Source organism: Colletotrichum phormii (genome assembly GCF_030913505.1).
Source record: "Colletotrichum phormii strain CBS 102054 chromosome Unknown BDP81scaffold_2, whole genome shotgun sequence".
In the NCBI taxonomy this organism is placed as follows: Eukaryota; Fungi; Ascomycota; class Sordariomycetes; order Glomerellales; family Glomerellaceae; genus Colletotrichum; species Colletotrichum phormii.
In genome coordinates, this window is record NW_026851444.1 from 2,824,131 (window position 1) to 2,849,518 (window position 25,388).

Here is a 25,388-nt window from a genome sequence, read left to right on the forward strand (position 1 = left end):
AGGTCTGCTATTCGCAGAACACGGCAACTCGGAGCCTTCGCACACAACAGTGCAGCGCAGATCAGTCTGCACCAGGGGATTGAACCATACCTTGTTCCCCTGAGCCCATCCAGATATGTATACGATATAAAGAAGAAAGAAGAAAGAATAAAGAAAAGACGAAAATCACAAAAACAGCAGAAAAACACAAAAGAACCATCAAAAAAGACGTTGCGAAAAACAACGAAAGAAGCTTCTTGGTTCTGCTTCTAGATATTACACGACCGCTAGCTCAGAGCAGAAAAAAGGGACTCGAAGCTTCACATCATATCGCAGCTCAAGCCGGTCTGCGGGGGGGGAACTATCTCGAAATTCTGTTCCCCTGTGCCCGTACCGATTCGACAAAAAGAAGAGTGGAAATCAGAAGAACAGCAGAAAACAAAATTTCCAAATAAGGAGAGAGAAAACGAAAACGATAGAAGAAACAACAACATACGATAATCAGAGCAAGAAGCATCTTCTCGGCCCTACATCCAACCGCCGACTCAAACACGAAGGCCGGCTGTCAACCCCACGACTGACGAGAAACGAAGACTGGATGTCAAAAAAGGACGGAGAGAAGAGAACCGCAACGAAAAGAGACCGAAACTGACGACCACCGACTACTCTTCCTCTACTGCTAAGCATCTCGGAGCCTACCATAGAGGAAGACCGACAAAAATGACTTCAGGCGAGGCTTCCATGTAAAAGAGATATTACTTCGGGGCGTAGAAAAAAGAGAGTTGAGTTATACTAGGCGGCCTTCACAATCAATCGTGTCGGCCCATGAAGAAATCAAAAACTCAACCCCCGATGATGACTTTCATAGATTGACTTACACAAGAACATTGGAACGAATTCGATAATGGTTACATCCACGGCGTAGATAGACTGGTCTCGACAGAAACGCCCCCAACATAATAGAACACAAATTGATTTTGACGCTGAACTAAAACAATATGCATTGATGATGTGAGTCCCGATGTCAACGCTCTACACCCGACTCCATGCGCTAAGGGACGTCCTTGGAGCGTCCGCTGGGTAATCTGCATTGCACAACGATCCATCCTCATCTCATTCGATACTTGGGTCTTGTCCCCTTTACAGCGCCAACAACGGCTGCTGCTCTTCCGCCCGCCGCTGGTCTCCTCCGTGCGTCTCTCTCTGCGCCTCATTTTCGCCCTCCTCCGTGTCGTTGCGTCCTGATGTCTCATTCGTTTCATCATTGTTCTGAGCTTCCGTGTTTTCAGGATTCGCGGCGGCCTCTGCCGCAGCGGCTGCAGCGGCCTCCGCTTCTTCCCTTCTCTGACGCTCGGCGCGGGCTTCGGCCTCAAGGTGAGCAATGTGGCGCTCCGCGACACCTGGTGCAATACTAGCCAGGAAGAGGAGGCCAGCTCTCTCGAGCCGCCGCACTTGGTCCATCAACCAATTTGCATTGTCGTGTCTGCGCTGAGCTACCAGCCTGGCAGCTGCCCGTGTCGGATCAGGTTGACCATCGCGTCCAACCACCGCCTGATCGTCTCGGGGACGGACAGGCTCATTTGCGTTGTTCGGCGCAGCCAGGGGTAGCAGATTCTCCATATGACGTCTGACTGGTCCCACAGCCTGGTCAAAGTAGTTGTTTAGAAGTCCAGTGTTTAGAACAAAGATACTGATCGCGATTGAAATCACAGTGATCCACCTTGACCAGCCTGCGTTGGGCGAAGTGAACCACCACACAAAGAGGGAGAGCCTAACCACCAGCCAGAAGTGCGGCCACACTTGCGCAATCAGCGGAGCAATTCCCCCGTTGTTGGGGTGCGCTGGCACTGCTGCTGCCGCCGGCTGCCCCTGAGGCTGATGCATGGGTGGTTGCTCCTCAGGCTGCTGCTGTTGCACCTGCGGATGAGGTTCTGCTTGATGGGCTGGCTGCTGTCCTTCGTGATGAGGCGGCGGAGTCACAAAAGCTCCTGGCCAGGCGACGTGTTGAGGACGACCTCGCATTCTCGCGAGCGCAGAGGCGGTTTGGTGAAGAGTTGAGGTAGTATGGGGTTGCCCTCTCGGAGTGTAGTACGAGTCCGTGGCGTTGTTGATCAGTAGAGCACGAGGACCCTGAGGCGAAGACAAGATGTACACCTCAGGGCCGGACTGTGCTTGCTGTTGAGCGTTCGCAGAATGTCTGCTGCCGCCGCTGACTGAGCGAGCCGTTGGGTCAGGGGTAGGCCTCCTGCTACTGGCTCTGGATCCAGGGGTTGGGTAGTAAGGAGTAGTGACGCCGACGGAGGAGCCTCCATTGGCGAGAGATGTGCTTGAGGCGCTCCTCTGCATCGCGTTGGTCATCGCCAATGTTGCTTGAGTGCTGTCAGCTGCCCTCAAGATGGTCTGGACGTCAGCAGGAGACAAAGGCGTCGAGGTACCTTGACTGCCCGGCTGCTGAACATTCAATTGACCCCCGAGAAAGCTCTCATTGACTGTAACGCGATATGTCTGTCCGTTCGGCATAAGGCCCTCTCGCACATACGTGTGCCCTTCTGGATTGCTAAGCGGGCTGGCCCGTCCACGAGTGGGGTCCGCAGGATTGGGGGCCGCCGCCGGTGTGTCGCCAACGCCATGCATGCCCATAGACGCTCTCATAGCCTGATTCTGGTTGATCTGCTGGTGGGCCATGGCCCTGTTCATGGCCTCGCGTTGAAGTCCGTTCATCCATGCCGTCATGCTCTGATGCTGTTGCGCCTGCAGTTGCTGGAGCTGCTGCAGAGTCAAGTTCGCTGGTATCTGGGGTGGTGCCGGGAACGGTAAAGGGTTCGATGTCGGGTGCAGCGGCGTTCGTCTCGTAAAGGCTGCGGCCGTAGGCTGACTGCCATGGTGATGGACATGTTGAGGCTGGCCGGTGGTGCCAAAGGGGCTTGGGAAATGGGCAGCGGGCGGCGCCGGGCTCGACCCTCGAGCAAGTGCCGGTGTCGGAGTCGTGGAGCGATGCGGTTCTGCGACGTCTCGAAGCACGAGGTGGATTGTCTGCTGGTCGGTAGTGCGAATCTGTCCCCAAGTCAGTCAGCAATGGGTGCAATTGTCAGCAGAGCAGGTGGACTCACGACTTCCTCGCCGAGGACGGTCAGAAGAGTGTCCCCATCCTGCGCCAAAGGTCGACCCCGATAGATCAGTCGCTGCTGGGCATCGGTCGGCTTGAGAGGGAGCGCTTGTCGAATCTTCTCCTTGAGCTGTCGAACGGTTGTGGTGGCGACGAGACCAGGGAAAACCAAGGGTCGACTGGAACTGGCCGCTGTGGATGGCGACAGTACCTGCAGGTTTACGGACAGGTGTTCAGAAGTAGCCTCTGGCGCAGAGGACGCGGTGGAAGACGAGGCTTCAGAGGCCATGATGAGGCCTATCGGTCATGCCACGCAGAGCGCGACGCGGCAGCTTCGTCTGATCTTCCACGGGAAAGGAGCGGTGGTGTATGCGCAAGGAGACGATGCTCATGTCACCGTGTCGTTCGTAGACGTGGAAATTTAGGACATGTGTTGCTCTCCGACTGCAGACTCTCCAGCTCAGGTACGGACCCGCTGGCCTCACTAAAAACGTGGGTACGTAGTCCGTCCCTGGGAACCGGAAGGCTCGATCCATGCACGCTGTCCCAATCGGGCGGGTGGTGACAGCCCGATTATGTAAGCCAGAAGGTGGGATGCATCTGATCACTCAGTCATTACGGATACTACCTTACCTTATGGGAAGGGCGGTTCTTTTACTTTTGTGAGGCTTTCACTGCTGGCAGGCTTGCTTTCCTATCACTCTGTTTCCTGTGGTATTTCTAGATTTTCCTCCCAAGATTTGTGTGTCTGAGTATGAGCTGTGTGGCACTGATAGTGGCAATGTTAGCGCTCCAAGGGGTTAAAGAAAGCCATGGTCACAGGAACACGAGACTTTCAATATCTCCCTTTCCTCCGCCTTGGTATGGCTTACACCCCAAAAAGGTAAGAGAAAGATGGAGAGTCGAGTCTCTCGAGGATGAGAAGTATGAATGGCGACCTTCGTAAGGAAGACAGCCGGAACTACTTTGTGAGACTGATGGCTTCCATGTTCGACCTGAATACAGTCTTTATTCATTCCGACATGCTTCAAAACAATCTTCTCGACCACTTCCAAAAGATGAAATGCTGTTCCTCGGTATTCAGTGTGCTCCAAGTCATCTCAATGTATCGGCAAAAGGACGTTGCTGCTAGTTGCCCAAATGAGACTAGCGCCCTTGGATGGTTCGTGCTGCGTCATCCCAAAGCTGCCGCTGCCGAGCTGCAAGATCTTATCGCAAGACGCCTGCTCATCCAAACTGTCATCGTCTGGCCCATTGCTCGTCCCCGCAAACCCCAGCCAAAAGCCCGGTGGCCTCGAATAATCGCAAACTTCCGATTGAGGTCCCATAAGCGTCATGGCTACGCTGTACGCTCGCCAGAGCCAGCTACGGGCCACCAACCTCTTCTCTCCTCTCCACAGCCCATGCGCCTCGACCCGATTCTTCTCCCAGCAGCAGCAGCGCCCGCGCTTCTCCTCCCGCCTGCGGCACGCCCTCAACAACAGCAAAGTGCAGTGGTACCAGATCCCCGTAGGCCTGGGCATCGGATTCCTGGGTCTGGTCCAGTTCTACAAGGTCTCGACCCGCGAGCGCGAGAAGCAGGAGAGGGACGACGTCCAGGATGGCGTGCCGCCCAAGAAGCGCGCAAAGATCAGGCCTGATGGACCTTGGCAGGTCCAGGTCATGTCGACGCTGCCCCTGAAGGCGATTTCAAGGCTCTGGGGTCGCTTCAACGAATTGACTATTCCCTACTACCTTCGTGTTCCCGGCTTCAAGCTCTACTCATGGATCTTTGGCGTCAAGTGAGTTTCGAAAGCATGAGTCTGGCCGTCATTGTATGCTAACCTACCCCGACAGCTTGGACGAAGTCGCCGAACCCGACCTGCGAACGTACCCGAACCTTGCCTCTTTCTTCTACCGCCAGCTCAAGCCCGGTTCCCGTCCCCTCCACCCGGATTCCAACGCCCTGCTCTCGCCATCCGATGGCCGCGTCTTGCAATATGGCCAGATTGAAGGCGGAGACATTGAGCAGGTCAAAGGCATGACATACAGCATCGACGCACTCCTCGGCAAGAACACGCCTACATCAAGCATCGCAAGCGGATGGTCCACCCCTCAGGAAGCCGAGGCGGACAAGGCCAGCATCTCCCCCAGCGAGGACCTCGTCAAGACGGATGAGGAGTTCGCTCGCGTCAACGGCATCTCCTACACCGTACCCAGCCTCCTTTCGGGCGCGGCCATGTCGCAGCGCAAGGGTTCTCTCAAAGACGAGGCCGTCGAACCCCCCTCGCCGTCTGCCGTCTCCGAGGTCCGTGCCGACCTCGCCCTCGGCGAGAAGCCCTGGTACGACCTGATCTCGCCCGACAACAAGACGTCTCTGTACTACGCTGTCATCTACCTCGCCCCCGGAGACTACCACCGCTTCCACTCACCCGCCAACTGGGTCGTCGAACGCCGCCGTCACTTCGCCGGCGAGCTCTACAGCGTCTCCCCTTACCTCCAGCGCACGCTGCCCGGTCTTTTCACCCTCAACGAGCGCGTCGTTCTCCTCGGTCGCTGGCGCTACGGATTCTTCAGCTACGTCCCCGTCGGCGCCACCAACGTGGGATCCATCAAGATCAACTTTGATCGTGAGCTGCGCACCAATAGCTTGACCACGGACACGGCGGCCGATCGTGCTGCGGAGGAGGCTGCGGCCCGCGGCGAGCCCTACACGGGATTCGCGGAGGCGACGTATGCCTCGGCTAGTCCCGTGCTCGGTGGCCATGCTCTGCGGAGGGGCGAGGAGATGGGTGGCTTCCAGCTCGGTAGCACCGTCGTCTTGGTGTTTGAGGCGCCAACCGGGAGCAAGACGCCGGATGACAAGTCTGGCTGGAGGTGGGCTGTTGAAAAGGGCCAGACGGTCCGGATGGGCCAGGCTTTGGGGTTCATTGAAGAGGAGTGAGAGAAAGATGTCTTTGTCTAAATAGGACGGATGTCCATGTACACATATAACCACAATCGACTTGAAGCGTCGCCATGAATAACAAAATACGGAGAACTCATTTTTATCTTATTGGGTTAGTCTCACATTGTCCGCGGCATGAAGTGGTACTATCTCAGCAGAGCTCACCAGAAGGTCTCCAAATGCGGTTTGAATCCCTCCGGCGCGTGGCGTCAGATGCTTGTTTCACGTCGATCGATTCAATTGGCTTCCGTCAGCGTGACGCCGATCGATCCCGTCTCACTTACATGCACTTTTTTTTTTTTGGAAGGATTTTGAACAACAGTTGTTACAATCATTCAATGCATTAAATTCATCACAAAAGTCCATCGCTAACGATGTCTACATAGCCAAAAAGCGGGACCAAAAACTCCAGCAGATGCAGCTTTATATGTGGTTGTGTGTGTGTGTGTTTCCTCCACTGACTTTCTCCTTTTCTCTAAACTCGCAAGGTTTTCTAGAGACGTGCGCACAATCTTAAGAGCTGAAAGTCTTGAAGATGTCCTCGATGGGCTTGAACTCCTTGGGACCAGCCTCGCCCGTCTTGCCGCCAAAGACGAGCTGGGCGTTGAGCTTCCAGCTGGCGGGGACCTTCCACTCGGCGGCGACCTGCTGGTCGACGAGCGGGTTGTAGTGCTGGAGGTTGGCGCCGAGCCCCTCGGCCTCGAGGGCGGTCCAGATGGCGAACTGGAGCATGCCGTCGGACTGGTTGGCCCAGATGGGGAAGCGGTCGGCGTAGAGGGCAAACTTCTCCTGCATGCCGTTGACGACGTCCTGGTCCTCGAAGAAGAGGACGGAGCCGGCGGCGGCCTTGAACATGTTGAGCTTGCCGCTGGTGGACTCCCACTGCTCGGCGGGGACGATGGCCTTGAGGACGGAGAGGGCAATGTCCCAGAACTTCTCGTGCTCTGCGCCGTGGAGGACGACGACGCGGTTGGATTGGGAGTTGAAGGAGGAGGGGACGTGGGCGAGGGCCGTCTTGACGATTTCGTCGACGCGGGCGGTTTCAATGGGGAGGGTCTTGGAGAGGGGGTAGTAGGTGCGGCGGGCCTTGACGGCGTCGAGGATGAGGTTTGCGCTGGGGGCGGACATTTTGGCGGTGGTTGTTGATGTAAAGGTTCTGGTGAGTGGTTGGTGTTTGTTTGTGATGGTTGTGGTGAGCGGACGGAGGGTGGAGAGTCTCTTTGATGCTTGGATTGCTGTTCTGGTGATGCTGATCATGGCTCTTCTTTCTTTCAGATGTTCGGGATGGAGGAGGGCGTCTCGATGGGTTATATACCGAGGGAGAAGGAGGGGGAGGGAGGGGTAGGGGAGATCGTCTCGTCTGGTTATATACCGAGGGAGAGAGGGAGGAGGAGGGGAGGGAACCACAATAGCTACTTGCGCTACGGATACCTTCCCATCCCGCCTTTGGGGTTTCTCCCGCAAAGCGTCTCAGAACCTGTTGGAAACCTCCCCTCCCCTCGTCCCCACATCGACAGTAACACCTAGCAACCGTAGCAAACAGCTGCGCCAAAGAGCTACAAAGTCCAAGGTGCCCGCTTCTCTGCCCCTCCATGCCACGGATCCGGGCTGCCCCCCCCTCCTTCAGCGCGTCCCGATCATCAGATGGGGCCTCTCCCCCTGACTGAGGTGCTCGAGCGTCAAAGGCGTGCTTTGGGAACCCGGCCGCTGAGCAAATGGTGTGGTAATCAAGTATGCACCGGATTACCAATGATACCCAATGATATCCAACTGGGCGCCTGTCACCAACATGATGTACCTTACCTTGGAGACTGACTGGCATGGCTGGTCAGGGGGAGAATACGCAATCGATAGCGCAGGAAGGAAACCGGCGATGAAGCGGAATCTTTTTCTTGATCCCAATGGCCGACGGCGGTCACATTTCGCTGAAGAATGGCATTTGTCATGTCACTAAGCACAGCTAGTCCAGATTGGGGTAATTCGGGGATGATTAAGCGGGCGGTACACGGATACAGAATTGACATCATTCCGCTGGCGGGGTACCTTTCTGTCTCCCCTCGGTGCCTCAACTGCGCAACGTCCCGCGGAGACCTCCAAAGAAAGAGCACCAAGTACGGAGCACCTGTTCGGGACTCGACCATATTCGAGCTTCCTTACTCGCCATTCATGCTACCGGTACCTAGAGCAAAGCTTGTTGGGATCCCCTCGAGTACCCTGATTCTCATTCAAATGCAGCAGTGAAGAACCTAGGAATGGCTATCCGTTGTCGTGGTTCCGGTTCCCTATGTACTCGGGGAATCGGGGAACGATCCAGATTCGACAAACGCCCACCGCAAGGGAATTGCAAAGAGGAATTAACGCCCATGCGCCCACGCCCGTCACGAAAATTCTAGAATACTGATATGTTTGCTTGCTGAGGAACGAATGGAACACTTCCATAGCCCATGCATAGTGAATTCGCCTTTCCCGCGCGTTGGAAGCTCGGGGCCGACGTGCTCCAAGGGGGTATCCACAAGCAACCCAGATGATAGATCGGGTCCTGCAGGAGCCACCAAAGGCGCATCGAAAAGTCGCCGCATTTCCTCCGAGACCCCTTCTGGAAAAGTTCCCGCGCGGTTCGGGTAGCCCAACGACAACCGTTGACCGGTCTAAAGAAATTTCAACATCCGTGCCTCGATATCGCGGCGCGGTTGATGTTGAATTACAAACCAGCAATCACGATGATCAAGTGCACAATGGAAGAACAACTCGCCAGTGTTCCCTAAGGATGGCTACGATCAGATACTTACGCGACTCAATTCACTCAAAGTCCAGCGCATCGCTCAAACAAGCAAAGCTATCCTGGAAGCACATGGGCGCAGGATGGCCCCCACACACACTTACACACACCCGCGCGATGACAAGCAGCTGAATAAGCCAAAGGCGATCCATAACCGCGCGCGAGAACCCACCCCGCCAGAACTACGGATACCTTACACTAAGGTACTACTCCCGCCAGCGGCCCAGCACCAGCCATCGCGATGGCGCACTGGAGCCATGGGCGCCGTTCGTTGCGCGGGTGACGGGCTACTCCATACGAAGAGTACGGCAACGTTCCCACATGAAATGTGGGCAGTCTGCGACGGGAATTATCCACCTTCATCTCCACTTCGGAGACGAGTTCACATGTCCTCCCCCGGAAGAGAGCGTGCCCGGCGTAGAAAGTTTCGGCTTTCCGTTGAGAATCACGGCATGCCCAGTCTGCCGCCTCTTCGCCAAGATTTCGCGAACCGGACCCGGGGCAGCAGCAGTAGAACCGGCGCAGCAGTTTCGATGGCGGTACCGGATGTTGGAGCTGCTGTTCGGCGGGGTGGCGATATTCAGATGCCTCCGTCCCGGTGGTTGCGAAGATGGATCGGAAATACGGAATTACACGCCCCGTTCGGTTCGCGGATTTACACTGGATTTCCCAGCAAGGAGCAACGACGATGTTTGTTGAGCGGTGCGCCAAAGGATACATCATGAGTCCATGACCAAGCAATCAACTTTCTTAATTCCGGTCTTATCTATTCGTAATTAGACGACCAAGGTTATCTACCTTATTCGCCTTGAGCCTGCGACTTGACTATTGTTGACTTTGTATTGCGTCTTCCTGAAAGTGGCCAAGGAACGCGTAATGTCAGAGAAACGGCAAGTACAAGTTTCTTCGACTGGTATTATTCACCCGTAATGCCTCTTTTCCCAGAGCCACTACGGAGTACAGTCATGCAGCTACTGGGTAATAGTTCATGTCTTTCAGAATAGTATTTAAAGAGAATTCGCTTCGGCCTGTGGGAGAGAGAGAGAGAGCCCACCAGACGATGCTCGGCGACCCGTCGCGGCCCCAGGTATGGAAACGGGTGTAGTGGTGGTAGATGGTGGGGGATCGTAGAAGGAGCAGGCCCACCTCTATAGATTCTATGAGAAGAGATGGAAATCACTCGGCACTCCCCTTTATTATTACGTTCGCTCGTATTCGTCCACGAACGTGCTGTAACTACTGTGGACAGGCGGAAGAGAGTACTTGACAGGGCCTTGATACTATAGGATTACTTTAACAACTTACCTTTCAAAGGGCGGGCACTACGACGAAAATCTCGAGGAAATTCAATGGGAGTGAATGGACTCGGTCCCTATCGTGCGGCTATATATTGGCTCATACACTGAGGTACCTTTACATTGTAGTCGTAAAGCTATAAAGAAGACAAAAAAGAGGTGTGAGGTACAAGAGAGGCGAAAGAAAGAGGTATAGCAAGTAAATAATGAACATAGTACGGAAGCCACAGTTTCGGGGTCAAGTGAATCGGCCCCTTCCACACTATAACCGCCTAGTAATCGTAAGCTACCTATCCGTACTCGAGTTAGAAGGAACCTAGTGGATTGCTACATGTCTTTGAGAATCAGGACAGTAAGAGTAATAGCAATCTTAATGTTCTTCTAAGGCGTTACCACCGTGAAAGATCGAGCTGTCTTTAAGGGCTTCCTTTACCCTTTACACAATTCCTTTACTTTAACCGCTCTGAAATGTTCTTTATACTGATATGCTAATATGCTAATATAGCTAGCTACCTTGGGTCTTTGAAATTGAGTATGAACGTCTTTGAGAGGTACTGTACTCCCATCAAAAGCCTACCATCACTAACTTTCTCTTAGGCGTTCAAAGTGGTTTCACTCGTTATCTTCACTTATAGCAATGATCTCGCTTATGTAGGAGCACTAGTTAGCCCTATTATGAGTAGCTCGGCCATGCCTTGACAAAGGGCAGTGGGAGTAGTAACAACAGGACCAGTCAAGTACTTAGTTAAACATAATAGCATACCTTATGTTAACGAGGAGCTTCCTTTGTATCTTGCCATCCTATATAAACACAATAGATCATCGTGGTTCAAAATAGCCTCTACATCGTCAATGAGAACAATAGCCTTCCTCATGTTAACAAGGGAGGTACCCCCCCCCCCCATCAAGGCTTCTTACTCAGGGCCTCACCTCACGATACTTAGATCTCACTAAACTTCTCAGCTTTAGGTTGTTGAACGATTTGTTTAATGCTACAGTGAAAGCCATCGCCTATTCTACATACTTGCCAGAGACGCTGCGACTAACAAACGCCTAAGCAATCCAATGAATGCTTTCTCTCTTCGTCAATGGACAGAAGATCAGTCCCGAAATCCCATTTTGACCCCGTCAACACCATCATGCCATAGATGACAAGAAAAAAATAAAACCCTGTCTCGCGACAGTCCAATGTCTTTTTTTTGGTTGTCAGAAATCATTCCCTTGATCCGCCCCGAAACGCCGTCTAGGTTGTGCCCTTTTTAACGAGGTTGCATTCCCTCTTCATCCACAACCCCATGCTCCTAATATGTTTTGGGGTCCTTGACCTAAATTGGGGGGGGGGGGGGGGGGGTTTGGTCGCCTTGCGCGGCTGATGCCATTTAATCTCTTACGTCCGATGAGACCGAAGCCGTTTATGTCCGAGTTCGGGGGCACAGCAGCGCCCAGGCACCGATTGATCGTCCGCGTCAGCCGTAAGCCCGCCCCGGCCATAAAATCCCCGAGTTCGCATCCTTCCGGGACTGGCGAACTTTTGGGGACTCTGGGAGGTAGGGTGCCCATCTTATAAAGTGGCGGGGTGCGCCCGTCCACCAGCACCTTACCACGTCTCGGCAATGTACTGGCCGGCCTCCTTCTTGAGATCCCAGTACTTCTTGGCCTCCTCGCGCTCGAGGTTGCCCTTTTGCATGGCCACATCGACGAGAGCCTCTTCGACACCCTCGCCCATGCCCTTGGTGCTGCCGCACACGAAGACACGACCGTCGACGGCATTGGCTATGTACCACACCAGATCGGCTTGGTTGCGTACCTCTTCTTGGACATAACGACTCTCGCCGCGACGGCTCTGGACGACACGCTTGACCTCGTCCTCGTGCACGCCCCACTCGCCGCTGTAGATCTCGTCGACGAGCGAATCGCGAATGCCCTGAAGAACCCAAACCTTGTTTGCGCAGTTGGCCGTCTTCAAGCGACGCTGGACGAAGCCTCTGAACGGTGCGATGCCGACACCGGCACCGATAAGGAGCATGGGACCGTCGGAAACGAATTGCTTGGCGAGAGGGTTGGCCATGAGGCCCTTGAACATGGGGATGTAGATCTCTGGGGTCTCTCCGTTGCGCTTCGCCTCCAGCCACTTCTGGGCCTGGCGCTCGAAGAAGCCGGAGCCGATGCCGGTACGGAGGCCGCGACGCCAGTCAGCAGTCTCATGAACCGTGACGGCAATCTCGACCAGCCGGTGCACCTTGCCATCGCGCGTCTTGTATGCGTCGTGCGGGTCATTGGAGAGGGAGTAGAAGCGCGGCATCAATGTCTGCAGGGAAGACAGCAAGAGATCCATAGGCGGGTGAGAGCTGGGGAACGCATGCAAGAGCTGGGAGAGGGAGACATGCGGTCCGGTGCGGAAATCGCAGAAGACGCCCTGGCCCTCGGCGGCGCAAAGGTACGTCAACAGCTTCTTCTCGTTGGCGTCCTCGGCGTACTCGGCAAGAATGCGCAGAAGCTGCTTGGTCGGGGGGTAGGACTGGATATCGGAGCACCAGGTAAGCAAGTCCCGGCGTGTGGTAACCATCTCACGGGCCTGGTCGTCACCCCACACGGTAGGCCAACGGCCCTTGGTAGTCTTCATCAGGACCGGCTTGTCCCGAAGGAACCGAGGCACCATGAGGGCGTCGAAAACGTCGTCGACACAGTCCTTATCGTTGGGTGCCATGACACCAATGGCACCACCGACTCTGAAGTCCATGTCCTCCTCGCCCGGGTAACTTGTGATATCGAGATCGAAGTGGTAGGTGCGCTTCTCGGCGCCGGGCTTGGTCAACTCGCGGGTCGAGTCGATGCGGGCGGCGTAGACGTGGTAAGGCGGGTGAGGCTGAACATATCTGGGAGGCTCTCGGGCGGTATCGATGTTGTCGAGTGTGAAGTCCTTGAGTTGGTTCTGGACGATGGCGAGTGCCTCTGCGGTCTTGTCCTCGCGCGCATCAGCACCCAGAGAAATTGCTGAGTCTGTGGGAGACGAGGCGATTGCTGGGGTCGCCGTGGAACGAGGTACGGGCTCGAAGAAGACGGTTTGCTCAGGCATGTCGGCGATGTCGGTCAACTTTGTGGGGATTTCGCCAATCTTAAGGGCGAGTGACTTGTACGCGTGGTTGTCGGGGAAGGGGATGCTCTCGTACTCGAGGCCCTCCTTCTTGGCACCCAACTTCATGCAGCAGCCGCCACCGCAGCATCTTTGAATCAATTGGGCTGTCGATTCGCCTGTGATACGCTGGATATCGGCGGGGCTCTGAGCAATGAGACGGGTAGAAGCGCGCCGCCTCCTGGGGACCTGAATTTCCTCATCTTGATCCTCTGACTCTTCCGAGTAGGTGAGGGAGGGTGCGACGGAAGAAACGCTGGGCTCCTCAGGAATGCAGTTGCTGATAGACCCAATGAGGTGAGAGGCCATGGCCGTGGTCGCCATTGTGCTGTGCATGGCGACGTATTTGCGTATGTCGTCGAAGATGTTGTTTAGGTGGCGGAAGTACGGGTACCGATGACCTAAACGACTTTGGTGGGTGACCGTGGGCCAAAAGACTTTGGCGTAGAGGACGGCGTAAAGTATACGTGAGTGAGAGGATGGAGGGGCGGATAGTCAGAAGGTCCTCAGCATGCTAGTGAAAGCAGGATAGAGGGAGTCTTGTAGGAATTGCTCGGAGGCTGTGGGTTGTCAGATGGATGAAACCAGGTGGTGGAATTCTTGATCAGATAAGCCGAGGTGTGTGGTATCGATCTCCGGCAGAAGGGGGTAAGGTAGGGAAAAGAGAAAAGGAGCGAGAAAGTATCGGGCGGAAGGGTGAGGAATGTTAAGTTTTTGAGACGTGGAGGCCGATGAGGTAAAAATGGCGGGAAAACCTGGTCCAGGCCCCAAGAAAAGAAAAAGGCGTACGGAATAGGGAGTACGGATAGGTGAGAGGTTCAAGGTTGTGCGTGTGTGCGGACGAGGTTTGTCGATCTCTAGACCGAGGGAGTAGGGATACTGGATTCTGGAGCAAGCAATGTACCTCTTTTTTCCTGCACCTTTGAAATTTCGACTGGAACCGGCCGGAAAAGACAGGTACAAGGGCTTGATGATATCCAGGCTGGCCGCTGGGAAGAGAGTCTACTGCGTAACAAATGCAAGGTAAAAAAGACCAGGTGCATCGAGTAACAGTGAGGAAAACGAAGAGTTCAAAGTCTCCGTTTTTGGGTTGCGACAGGGGACCCTGGAATGCCCCTGTTGGGCCTAGCCGCCACAGCGGTGGCACTGTCGTAGTGGCCGCAGCCGGACAGTGTATCGGTCTTGTTGTTAACACTGTCCACGTGCCGGAGATGGGATGTTTGGCACTGTCAGCGGTACGTATCGCTTTCGGGCTTGGCTTGGCCCCCAAGCGGCGGCGGGCTGAGCACCTATCCCGTCATGATTTGATTGATGGATGATGACCTGAGCATGCAGAGAGCATTTGTTCATCTTAGGTAATGATGAATTATCACTGGGTAATGTGCGATACCGACGGCTGTTGATGACTGTAACACCAACATCACTGTTGACTAAGATTCAGCCTCGATCCGGGTACAATTTGGTTGGCACGGTTGGATAAACAGAATATTTTGGATAGGTACTGTTGCAACAGTAACAGTAGACATGCCGTTACCGAGCAAAAGAAAGAAATATGTCAGGTTGCGTCACGTCAATTCCAGCACATCCGAGCTCGCACTCGCGCTCGGGTGCTTTGCCTTTCGCCTAAGGTAAGATGCCTTGCCTTATCAATCAGATTATCAGCATCAGAAATGCAAGCACTTACCTCACACCTTACAAAAGCAGAAAGCAGGAAGTCACGGTCCACGGACAGCAGACTCGAGACCGCGCTGGGTCCTTCCTGCGTTCCCAACTCCCCCTCCACTCCTGCACTTTTGCTCTTGGCCGATGTCGCCCGCCCCGATGACGAGGAGACTTGTCACTTCCATTGTGTGTTGATGTACCATCTGCATTGTTACCCTCACAGGCTCACTCACACATCCCATTCAATCAATTTCGTTGCTGCTTTCTTTTCCAAATCGACACTCCGGGCTCAGCCTCATATGCAGCAATTGAACCTCGGGACACGTCGACATCAACGTCAATGCCATGCCCTCCCTGTACCTTAGTATCCGTAGATTGATTGCCTTGTGCATCACAGCCCGAGGTGCAACAGAAGGCATTGCATCTCCTATCTTTTCTCCTTCCACATTCCGATCCGCTAACGTGGAAGGTACGAATTTAGTCACTTGCTCCTGCCTCCTTCTACACCTCACCCCACTTCACCCGCCCCTGCCCGATTCATCCTCTTTTTCATCCTCTTTTCCCGGCTTTTCTCTCTTTTCTTCCGTCTGTCTCTTTCTGTCTCTTGTCACTTCCCGTCGCTCTTGGCCGAGGTGATCTGAACCGATCCGGTTGCCGGAAACCAAAGGTAAAATGAGGTCAGCTGATCCGCTCACCCACTCTTGTTGGGCTTTCTTACCACATGTGCCACAGTATGGAAACACTACAGAGTAGGTTCCTCGCTTGCGCTTCAATCCTCACAGTGCCAGGGTCGCCGCCCATTTCTGCTGCATCCTGGTGGACTCTGTCGTCCCGCACAACTGGAAAACCTGACGATTCACCGTTCCCCGTATTTGCACATCCAACGACATCGCACATTACTGCATCGCATATCGCCGCCACAGAACAAGAGTGTGGGGTTTCTCGCCCGCTTGCGCACTCCCAAGATCCATCTTACCGGTCCGCCATGCTGGGCCTAACTTGCTCCGGACTCGCTGGCCATTGAAAGAGCCCTCATTTCACCATACCCCCTCACGATTGCGCTCACCCGTGATGCTATCCCGCTACCATTGTGCAGCACCGGCTACGCACGATGAGGTGGCCGCACCCCTCACTTTCACTCTCTCTGAGATAACCGTACGGAGTAATGGTGTCCCTCCACCTTCGGAGATGGACGACACGGCAGTCTCCTGCACCTCCCGCGGCACCACTTCACCACTGCAGCACCACCACCACCAACTTCTCCCGGTCTTGATCTTCAGCTCCGCCGTCCCGTCAAAGGAGCTCAGTCTACAGTGTGCAGCACGTTGAACTGAATGCCCCTATTACGCTATTGCAGCGTCGCAAGCCCTATCTCTGCAACTCGGGGTCCTGTTACGACCCCAGACTTACCCGCCAGGCCCTACGTACCACTCCGCGCACTCTTAAACAATGTGTTCCAGCACGTTGGGAATCAGCCACCCCGGAGTCGTCAGAGGCCTTATTACCCGGGCATGCCTTCTGCTAAGCGGTAGGGTTCGACCCTCCACTACAGCGGTCACCCCCAGGGCCCCAGATGTTCTTCGTTGAGCTCAGCCCCTCGTCACGAATTGGACCCAACGTCTTACCGAAGCAATTTCTTTACACATCACGGTCATTCGACGGAAACAGCACCATGGGCAGGCCCACAAATAACGACTTGCAATACAATTCACCGCTCACCGAAAACCTAGAGGAAAACACGCCAAGCACGAGCAAGACTCGGTCAAAGGCCCTGTCGAGTCAGCCCACAATGCCGAGCCATGAGCCGTTGGATTGCCACTCCTTTCCGCCGGCTCCCTTCTAAGTTTTTTCGAAATTCGCACACTGTATACCGATTCCACATGGCATACCCTAAGGTCTCCTCCCATGCTGGTCGTCACCATCTGATTGTTGCGCATCAACTGTCAAATCCCAAGAACCACCAGCATCGGCTCCGCGTGCAGACCTCCATGCTGCATAACTGATGAAAGGTGTCCCGCGGAATGCAACGCTGGTCACCCGCTCCTCTGCTAGGTAGGATTGGGCAAAATTCGCCGGATTCCGCAAACACGCGCTCCGGCTGCCGTTACCGAACCGAGGAATTCCGGCCGTCTCCCCATCTCTAGACACGGGCAACGACGGTCGGCTCCCAACAAGACCGCTCACGTGAGCGTATCAAAGTTTTGATCCTCTAGATTCATCTCAAGATGCTCTTAGACTATGGCATTTGGGTTCGCGATGCAGTCTGCTGCATAAGCACATAAGATACCGCGACAAACCTTCCTCTTGATGTGCATCGCACGCCTCAAGCGCCCATCTTCGAGGTGGTTGCAAAACACAAACGTCACAAGCAATGAAGATCGGCCGCGTTGAGCCGGACATCCAAACGAAATGAGGGATGCTTCATCTCGTGTTGCCCAATGGACCAACCATTTCCGCACCTTGCTTTTCCTGACGGAATGCCACACGCACTGAACCATCCGATCCCTGTCCGTGACCTTTCATCCAATCTTGACGTCCAGCCATTTCAGCTGGGGCTGTTTGGCTTTTTCACCGGACCAAACCAAGACACGACTCCGATCTTATCGCACATTATCAATCTCATCAAATCAATCGCATCTAATCTGATTGTCCTCAATCTCCGAGACCGGCTACTGTCAACCCCCCGGTCGACACTACGCTAGCAAAGCCTCCCATCGCAAACGAGCAAGCACACTTGAAATCTCAAATCGTAGACCTACGCGACGTCGCGAACCAGGCCCGCCGCTCGCGTCTCCCTGCGCGTCTAGTGATGTCTCATCTTCATTTCGAGCTTGTCGCGAGCGTTCTCCTGAGGTGCTAGTGTAACCCTCAACCTACTCCACTAACGCCAATACCCAGCGACATGGCATGGGTTCGATCTGATAACTTTATTCGCTTCTCCCTCTAATTACAGCGGTCGACCGATCAACGCCTTCGCAGTTTCGGTCCTTTGGGTTTTCCAACCGCTCGCCTCTTCGGTGACCGACCGCTCCCTCTTCCCCTTGGCTGTTTCAACCGTTCCCAACCAATTCTCACCCTTCGAGGTTTGTTTGCGCGGATCAGCCGGATTGCTTCCCCGTCGACGCGTCCTGCCATGTTTGGGTTGGAGCTTACACCCATCCGGATGTTGAACCTGGCTCCCGGAACTAAACTGAAATCCTGTTTTTTTTTTGCGTTTCTCTCTCTGATTTGCTAGCCTGTCGGCCAACAGTCTGTTCAACAACAAGGCATGCTTCGTCAGTGTTGCTCTGCGACCAGCAGTTAAGGCAACATGAGCAACCAGAGCAGAAATACGGCTGCATTCTTATTCCATAAGTACGTATGAAGCGGTCGCTCCCAAATAGCAATCCCAGCATCCCAACAACCTACTTGGTATTCTAATCCTGGCATCGTGGGGCGCTCTGGAAAGGTTTTTTCAAACCAGCCTCCTTGTCCGCCCCAGCATGCTCGTGTTCGCACGTGAGCTCTTCGCACGCTCGGCACCCACATCGGCATAGTTCGTCGATCTCTCTTCACAGTGCGATCAACGTACATCTCCACATCGACGGGTACTGCGCCAGTCCCTATGCGTTCCTGCGTCTCCGGGGGACTTGTACCCCTGGTTGCCGGTCCATCGAAACTCTCACCTAGCTCAAGCCTGGTTCTGGGCCTTATTGCGACTGCTGCGTGGTCATCTCGGCTGGGCTGCCGGCTACCGTCTGACTAGGCATGTGCGGATACAATGCCAGCCTAGGGAGCCACGAAACGTACCGGCAATTTGGTTGAAGCAGGCTCGTCGTCAGGCACCCTGGCCTCCTTCTTATTACACCTGTCTTCCCCGAGGCTTCCAGAAGGCGTGGAAGCGAAATGATGGTTAACATGACGATCTGGGTCTTCGACATAGATCAGAGGCCGGGCTATGAGGCTCAGTGACCGAGCCCGGGCCGACGATCGAAGAGACGGTCTCGGTGAGCTCGTGACTCAGGGACTGTGGTGTGTTCCAGGTTGTCATCCCGGACGTGCAAAGTCACTTATAACTGTTGGGAGTAAAAGCTCCCTAGCCGCCATCTCAGGGGTTCGAGAGCCAGCAGTTCTCCTGATTGAGTGTCATGGTTGTCAGCCACAGATCGTTCTTGTGAGGCGTCTGAGTGGCGATGAGAGTACCGTAAGACAGAGAGCTTTGGCGAGCCATTGGTGGTTTTCTACTGAGGCTAGCTGAGACGCACCCTAAAGACAGTTTGACCGCTTACTACAAATGAGGCGACGTCTTCAAGCGCTTGTTTATTCACTAGGACAAGTGTCGCACGAGAATAAGTAGTTCGCTCCCAACCTGTTATTACATCTCACCATGCAGTCAAATGGTAGTCTCCCCGACAAGCAACACCACACATGTTCGCCCATCTCATTGGGCTTGAGGTGTGATCGAGCGAATTCCTAAAGTTATGCTCCCGAGTCACAGCACAATCCGAGGTTGACATTCTTCGGAAGCTCAGACTTCAGGGGTTAACTCGGGGCTATCTTGCGCCGAGGCTATTCTCCCAGAGCTTGCTTGCGCTGTTGTAGAGTTAGATCCGATAAACCGAAGCCTCTCGGCCACTATGGGAGAGCAGCATCGTGAAAGCCGAGCAACGGTCTGTGACCTCCGACTTGGATGTTTCTAATGCTGGGCCCCGTCAACCGGCACGTTATGTACTAAGTTTTTAGCAATTTTGCTGTCCTTTGAATAGCCCTTGGCCTCTTACACAGGCCTACGGCTCGCTATGGTCCCTTTGGAACGTGAACCTAGCGAGTAGAGCTCCCCCTCGGGCGACTGTCCAAACGTTAAATAGGAGCAGAGTACAGCGCGTTCACTGGTCAGAGGCTACCTACGCGGCATCGTGCTCTTGTCTTCGTCGAGTTTGTCGCGTCCACGTAGAACCCAGATTTCGACGTAGAGATGTAGAGTCGAACAGACCCCTTGTACCAATTGCTGACTACGACACCGTCCAAGTCGATGCGGAATCAAGTTCGGGCCGTAATAGTATGGCGAGACATGTCTAACTTGACATCGTGCCCGGCGTTGTATTCTTTCGAGTCTTGGGTGGGAAGCGGATACCAACCATATTTATGGAGTATGTATTCGGCTTATTTATTCTATGCTGTAATGCGCTTTCAGGGGTATTTTCCGGTCGGATGACGAAAGGAAGGCACTCTGTAAATACCCTTACCAAATCATTATCCCCAAGAGTAGAGATAGACATAAGCACGCGACATCAGGTAGATGTAAGAGCGAAAACAGAATTAAAGGAAAAACTATAATGACTTTTCGCCGCTGTACACCCGAAAACTCCTGTCGAGGGTTCCTCCCCAACATTTTGATACAGACTCCAGCGGTGGGGAGTCACTACCTCCCTTCCTTCGCGACACATCTCAAGCACATGGACGTTTATGATTTGTACAACATATCCTGCTAGATACGGATATACTCAGATTCCGTTCCAAGGTAGGGATCACGCAGGCTTAGTACCACCCCCAAAGGCAAGAGATGAGCGAAAACAGCCTTGCCCTTTATGCGATCACTAGACTCAGGGGGGTTGGAAATCTCATTGTAATCTGTAACCGGCGCGGCTAGGGTAGAGCACCAGCGTATCCGTACCAATCTTTGAACTGAAGCCTCCCGTAACGCCCACCGCCAGCTTCTCCAGTTCAGGTAGGTCCCCTACCCCTCCCCATTGTAGATTTCCCATAATAAGGGGTCTTAATAGCAAAGGGTCTCAATAGCTAGCAGCACGGCACGTTATTCAGGTAAGATCTGATTTAATAGTCTATTCGTAGTGCCGTTATAGAACTCCGATTGAAGTTCTTCTCTTCTTGGCTGTGGTAAGATAAGGAGAGTTGTCCCTTATTGGGGTACAAATAGGATAGGGAGGTTTGGCTCGTAAATCCGGCGTGTTTTCGGGCGGGAGGGGGGTCATGGCCCCTTCAAGTTAACCCTTCCTCCCAAGGAGCTAAGCAGCCATGGGAGAGGATAAGGCAAAGTGAATGCGAACGACCTTTCTTCGGATAAGACTATAAGGGTAGATTTAGATTTACCCGTACCTGGCAGAAAGGCGGGTCTGGCCTGGCTTGGAAAGCACATATATACCTGGCCATCTTTCCGCGGTACCGTGTCAGCCAACCTCAGAGGCGCATCTTCTCCATTAGGATCGCACTGTTCGAGGAAGTCATCCGAGCGGATCGAGATGACCGTTCTGGCTGGGCTGACGATATCTCCTTTTCCTCGGCCAGGAGGAAATAGCGGCTGAAGTGGAGGTAGCTGCGGGTTTACCTGCATACGTCCGGGGTGATGGGGCTTGGTTAACCACGACAAACTTTTGAGAATTATCAATCAGAAAGAAAGACTACACGCATAAACCAAAGTAGCTGATAACTGTGGTTCAAAAACATGGCGGGCTATGGACAGGTTGGTCAGTAGGTTGCATTTTGGTCAACGAGCGGAGTTGAGGAGAGAGATGCTCAAAGAACCTTTTCGGTTTCCTGTTCTGTTCACTTCCCGAGCTTCTTTATTGATACGAAGAGGGTTTCTCTTTTCAGAGGGACGAAGATCACTTTCACCAAAAACTCCAAGACTGTCTCGGAAAATCAAACCTTTCGGACTTGAGACAAAGTTCAAACAGATGGCTGGAACCCTTCTTTCAGTTGTTCACAGGACTCTTTCAGTTGCCACATCGAGTCTGCGACTTGCGTGAAAGCACGGTTGCCAGCACCATGCAGAAATTGGATGATGAGCACCGCCTTGACGCACCTGAAGACCGTTTCCTCAGAGTCCGGAGCAAAAGATTGGAACAGCGCTTGCCCCTCATCGCTGTCAAGGAACTCCAGTGCAGTCTTGTGGGTGAATCTGATGCGAACTTCGTCCCAAGCAGCCAGTCTTTGCTGGTCCGTCGCGCCCTCCACGACGGCTCCCCAGCCGTCTTCCATCTCCAGAAGCCCAGCACACGTCGGTGACAGGGTCTTTTGGATATGCTCGCATCTTTGCAACACTTCTGGTAACAGCGGCAGTTCGTTCGACGCCGAGAAGACGCCCAGAATAGCGTCATCTGATGCGATCGCCAATGTGAGAACGCAGCAGTGACTCCTGAATCTCCCGTAAGTCAACAGCATCCGAACTAGACTGAAGTACTTGGCCGCTCGCGCGACGTGGACCTCGCGACGGCCGTCTAGCCGGTGCCACATGTCCCTGTACAGCTTCATGAGATCCGGCTGGAAGATGGTGATGCGCTGATAAATCTCGTCCCAATCCTCTGCGAAGTTGGTAATGCCAAGCTTGACGTCCGCTAGAACGAGGTACACCCAGATAAAGACGCCCTCGACCTTCCATAGAATTTCCTCGGAAATCTTTTGCAGCAAGTCTGGGGAGTCGAGCCCGGTGTTTTTGAGAAAGTCGTGTGTGTAATTCTTGATGTCTTGGTATGTGAGATGCTCCATGCGGAGTCTCGGCCTCGACTCGTTGTCGAATCTTAGGTCGAAGGGGCGCTCGGCACGGCTGGAGACACAGAGTTTGACCTGACTCTCTGCTTCGAGTTCGTGTACGAAATTCAGAAGCTGGTCTAGACCTTCGTCTCGTCTATCGACTTCGTCGAGGGCATCGAGGAGAACCAGATACCCCCGATCTGCGTTTCGGATACCTTTGAACAGGAGCACCTTGAGTTCCTCAAGTGACCAGTCGGTTTCGCTGTTCTTGTACGTGAGCCCGCGATTCTCCCCAATGAACTGGGCGATGAGGTGTTGATCATTGTGCAAGACCTGGTGAAGAAGAGAGCAGAGAAGACCCCGGAAGCTGTTTTGGCTTTGGCTGCCGGCTTTCCACAGAAAATGGGAGATGATTCTCGGCTTGGGCCGCCACTTCTCCAAGGCGTTGGCCGTTCGTTGGTCATATCGGATCAGCTTCATCAAAGTGCTCTTCCCAGAGCCTGGCTTTCCGCTGATCCAGAATAGACGGCGCGCGTCCGCTCGGAGGCATCGGATGAATGCTCCCTCTTGGCCAGATAAGGGGCTTTTTCTGTCAGCATCGTGGACGTGTCCAGAGGCGCTCTGGTTGTCCGATCCTTGGACTTCCTCGGAAAGGCCAAGGTTGCCAGACGATTGGGGATATTGTCCAGCTTGCAACATGTCTGAAGACCGGCCTGCGTCTATGTCCTTAAAGATCCAGTCAAAAGTCTGATTGTGCCTGGGCTTGATGGTGCTTTGTCTGTCGTTCATCCCATCATAGTTGAGGCTATCAAGGCAGCGCTTTGCATGCCTCTTTGTCCAGCCTAGACTCTTCTTGACGTGACATGGCGTCGTGCAGCTTGGCGTGCTCGGCAGCATTGTGGTCTCGAGTCAGCTGAGATTCCGCCTTCACGAGGTCTTCGAGCGCCTTGGCGCCTCGAGCGTACTCGGCGACAAAGTCTCTCTGGCCTTGATCGAGTTTGACAAAGGAGTCGGCGTTCAGTTGGCCAGAGGTGCCAGCTTGCTCGAGGATACGGACAATGAGCGACGTGTCCATGACTCTTTTCTGCTGCTCCAGGCGGCTCTTCAAGCTTTCGAGGCGGCGTCTCCGCCTCATCGTCTTCACAACAGGCAACGCCTTGGCGAGGGCGCCATCCCCCTTGGGCGAGACGCTTGCAACTTCCGCATCGACGTCCACGGCGCACGCAAGGCTGTCGGCGACGACCTCCTGGAGACGCCTGCCCGCGTCGGTGGCCTGCTGGCCAGAAGAACTGACGCCGTTGAGCTCCAGAACCTGGAGCGAGGCCGCGCTAAGGTTTGCGGCGTGCTGAGCAAGCTCGGGATCGGACTGTCCCGGTCGCGCTGATGCGGCGGCATATCGAGACCATCGTCAGGTCGATGACCGCCATAATATTGCATGCGACGCCGAGCGCCTCCAGACCTGACATGTCGGCGAGGAGATGGGGTAGCTAGTGACCCGGGAACGGATGCTGTTGAAGTACAGAGAAAAAAGTTCGCCGCAAGCAACGGCGGGGTTGAGCGAGCGTGCTGCGTGAAGCCGCGTGAAGCCGCGTGAAGCCTACAACTCACCCTCACTATATGTGCAAGTACTTTTGAGGGCAGTAAGCGGGGAAACGACAAGCCAGTGGAACGATGGGCGGTTATCTTACGTGGCCGGCTGCTTGCCGGCCTGCATATCTTGGGGTGCAGACGAAGAGAGCCTGATGCACAACACTATACTTTTCTTCCATACCTTATTGCAACATACCCTTGTGTTGGTATACACGTCGGAAGGGCAGGTTTGCGGCCTGTACGAAGTCCAGTCATCGTATCTTGAATTGCGTAAATCGGGATGTGGAAGGAGGAAGTTAGTGAGCGTAGCCCACGATTCCTCCGTTGGGTGTAAGTAAGTGGAAGGGGCAATACCCCGCCGCCGCCTTCCAGATCCACCTTTTCTGCCTTCTATTCCAACAGCCTGCGATGCTCAGCCAATCTTTCCTTGGTGCATGATTGTCATGACGCTGCGGGCTCGATGTGAAACGATCAGAAAGATTCCGATGGACGCCAAAGCCCAAGACCAGTTGGGAACCGTAGCAAGTTGCGCATACTCTTACCAGGATCGTGCCGATCGCCACGTTGGCTGCGTCCGACTTCTAGTTGCTGTCATCCACAGAGGGTGCTGTCGGCGATATCTATGCTGGACATCCCAAGAGCATCTATAGTCACCATGAAAGTCATGTATCTTACATCCAAAATACTAATAAAAGAGGTATGAGAGTATGAGAGAGAGAGAGAGAGAGAGAGAGAGAGAGAGAGGTTTAGGAATAGCAGGACCGCCAGGGAACTATTGAAGAAGTTATCATAGAAATTAGCCAAAGTTTAGTACAGGTTGACAAGTGCCGCGAATTCGGTATCACCGAGTTTAGAAACTATCCTCTTCTATATGCTCGTAATCTACCTAGCTTTGGCTTCTACGTCCTCAAGACCTACGTGGATGTCGATGGCCCTGAATTTATCTATGAAACTTTCTCTAACGTGTAAAATTGCTGGTCACGGGATGTAGAGATAATTGTTCCATAACGTAGTCTCACGACAAGAAGACGTAAGTAACGATATTAACATAATATTAGATTTTAATATAACTAGTTATTAAGAAAACTTATAGTATAGATGAAAGGAATCATCCAAGATATAGGACAAGGTAGGCTTAAAAACAAGATAATCAGACGACTTTTCAAGTCCTCAAGTCTTGCATCCCGCAATAGATATGACCAAAGTTGACAAAAAGATGCCTACCTGGCTTAAGAGGCATTTAATACCCGCCACCTCCAGTCCACAAAGCTTCATCAGCCGGCCAGTCCGTTCGTCCATTCTTCCTCGAGAATTGCACTGCTCGAGGAAGTCATCTAAGCGATTCAAAGTGACCGTTTCTGGCGGGGCTAATAACGGCTTCTCCTCCTCGTCTAGGAAACGGCGGTGCTCATGGTAGTGACGATCGAGTGGTTTACCTACCCCTTAAA

General features: G+C 53.8%; 6 protein-coding genes across 6 annotated transcripts; 2 read left to right on the plus strand and 4 right to left on the minus strand.

Moving 5' to 3' along the window:
• Positions 1-1,119: 1,119 nt before the first annotated feature.
• BDP81DRAFT_445608 (uncharacterized protein) lies at positions 1,120-3,374 on the minus strand (the record flags this gene model as incomplete). Its single annotated transcript, XM_060591975.1, has 2 exons — positions 1,120-3,033; positions 3,090-3,374. 2 exons carry the CDS (start codon positions 3,372-3,374, stop codon positions 1,120-1,122), a joined length of 2,199 nt encoding a protein of 732 aa, XP_060450944.1.
• An 890-nt stretch (positions 3,375-4,264) lies between these two features.
• BDP81DRAFT_416772 (phosphatidylserine decarboxylase) lies at positions 4,265-6,398 on the plus strand. Its single transcript, XM_060589563.1, has 2 exons — positions 4,265-4,866; positions 4,922-6,398. The coding sequence occupies exons 1-2, from the start codon at positions 4,421-4,423 to the stop codon at positions 6,006-6,008; spliced, it is 1,533 nt and encodes a 510-aa protein (XP_060450945.1). The 5' UTR covers positions 4,265-4,420; the 3' UTR covers positions 6,009-6,398.
• Positions 6,399-6,524: 126 nt separating this feature from the next.
• BDP81DRAFT_389916 (nitroreductase) lies at positions 6,525-7,139 on the minus strand (the record flags this gene model as incomplete). Its single annotated transcript, XM_060587333.1, has 1 exon — positions 6,525-7,139. One exon carries the CDS (start codon positions 7,137-7,139, stop codon positions 6,525-6,527), a length of 615 nt encoding a protein of 204 aa, XP_060450946.1.
• A 1,641-nt stretch (positions 7,140-8,780) lies between these two features.
• On the plus strand, positions 8,781-9,826 carry BDP81DRAFT_90651 (uncharacterized protein). Its single transcript, XM_060596477.1, has one exon. It carries the CDS (start codon positions 8,874-8,876, stop codon positions 9,513-9,515), a length of 642 nt encoding a protein of 213 aa, XP_060450947.1. The 5' UTR covers positions 8,781-8,873; the 3' UTR covers positions 9,516-9,826.
• A 1,841-nt stretch (positions 9,827-11,667) lies between these two features.
• On the minus strand, positions 11,668-13,739 carry BDP81DRAFT_90657 (FAD binding domain-containing protein). The gene has a single exon (XM_060596478.1). It carries the CDS (start codon positions 13,552-13,554, stop codon positions 11,683-11,685), a length of 1,872 nt encoding a protein of 623 aa, XP_060450948.1. The 5' UTR covers positions 13,555-13,739; the 3' UTR covers positions 11,668-11,682.
• A 7,542-nt stretch (positions 13,740-21,281) lies between these two features.
• On the minus strand, positions 21,282-23,459 carry BDP81DRAFT_416782 (uncharacterized protein). The gene has a single exon (XM_060589564.1). It carries the CDS (start codon positions 23,245-23,247, stop codon positions 21,547-21,549), a length of 1,701 nt encoding a protein of 566 aa, XP_060450949.1. The 5' UTR covers positions 23,248-23,459; the 3' UTR covers positions 21,282-21,546.
• Between the last annotated feature and the right edge of the window lie 1,929 nt (positions 23,460-25,388).

Coding starts and splice junctions, on each gene's coding strand:
- BDP81DRAFT_416772 (XM_060589563.1), top strand. CDS start 4,421: ATGGCTACGCTGTACGCTCGCCAGAGCCAGCTACGGGCCACCAACCTC. Junction 4,867..4,921: donor TCATGGATCTTTGGCGTCAA/GTGAGTTTCGAA, acceptor CTACCCCGACAG/CTTGGACGAAGTCGCCGAAC.
- BDP81DRAFT_90657 (XM_060596478.1), bottom strand. CDS start 13,554: ATGCACAGCACAATGGCGACCACGGCCATGGCCTCTCACCTCATTGGG.
- BDP81DRAFT_90651 (XM_060596477.1), top strand. CDS start 8,874: ATGGCCCCCACACACACTTACACACACCCGCGCGATGACAAGCAGCTG.
- BDP81DRAFT_416782 (XM_060589564.1), bottom strand. CDS start 23,247: ATGCTGCCGAGCACGCCAAGCTGCACGACGCCATGTCACGTCAAGAAG.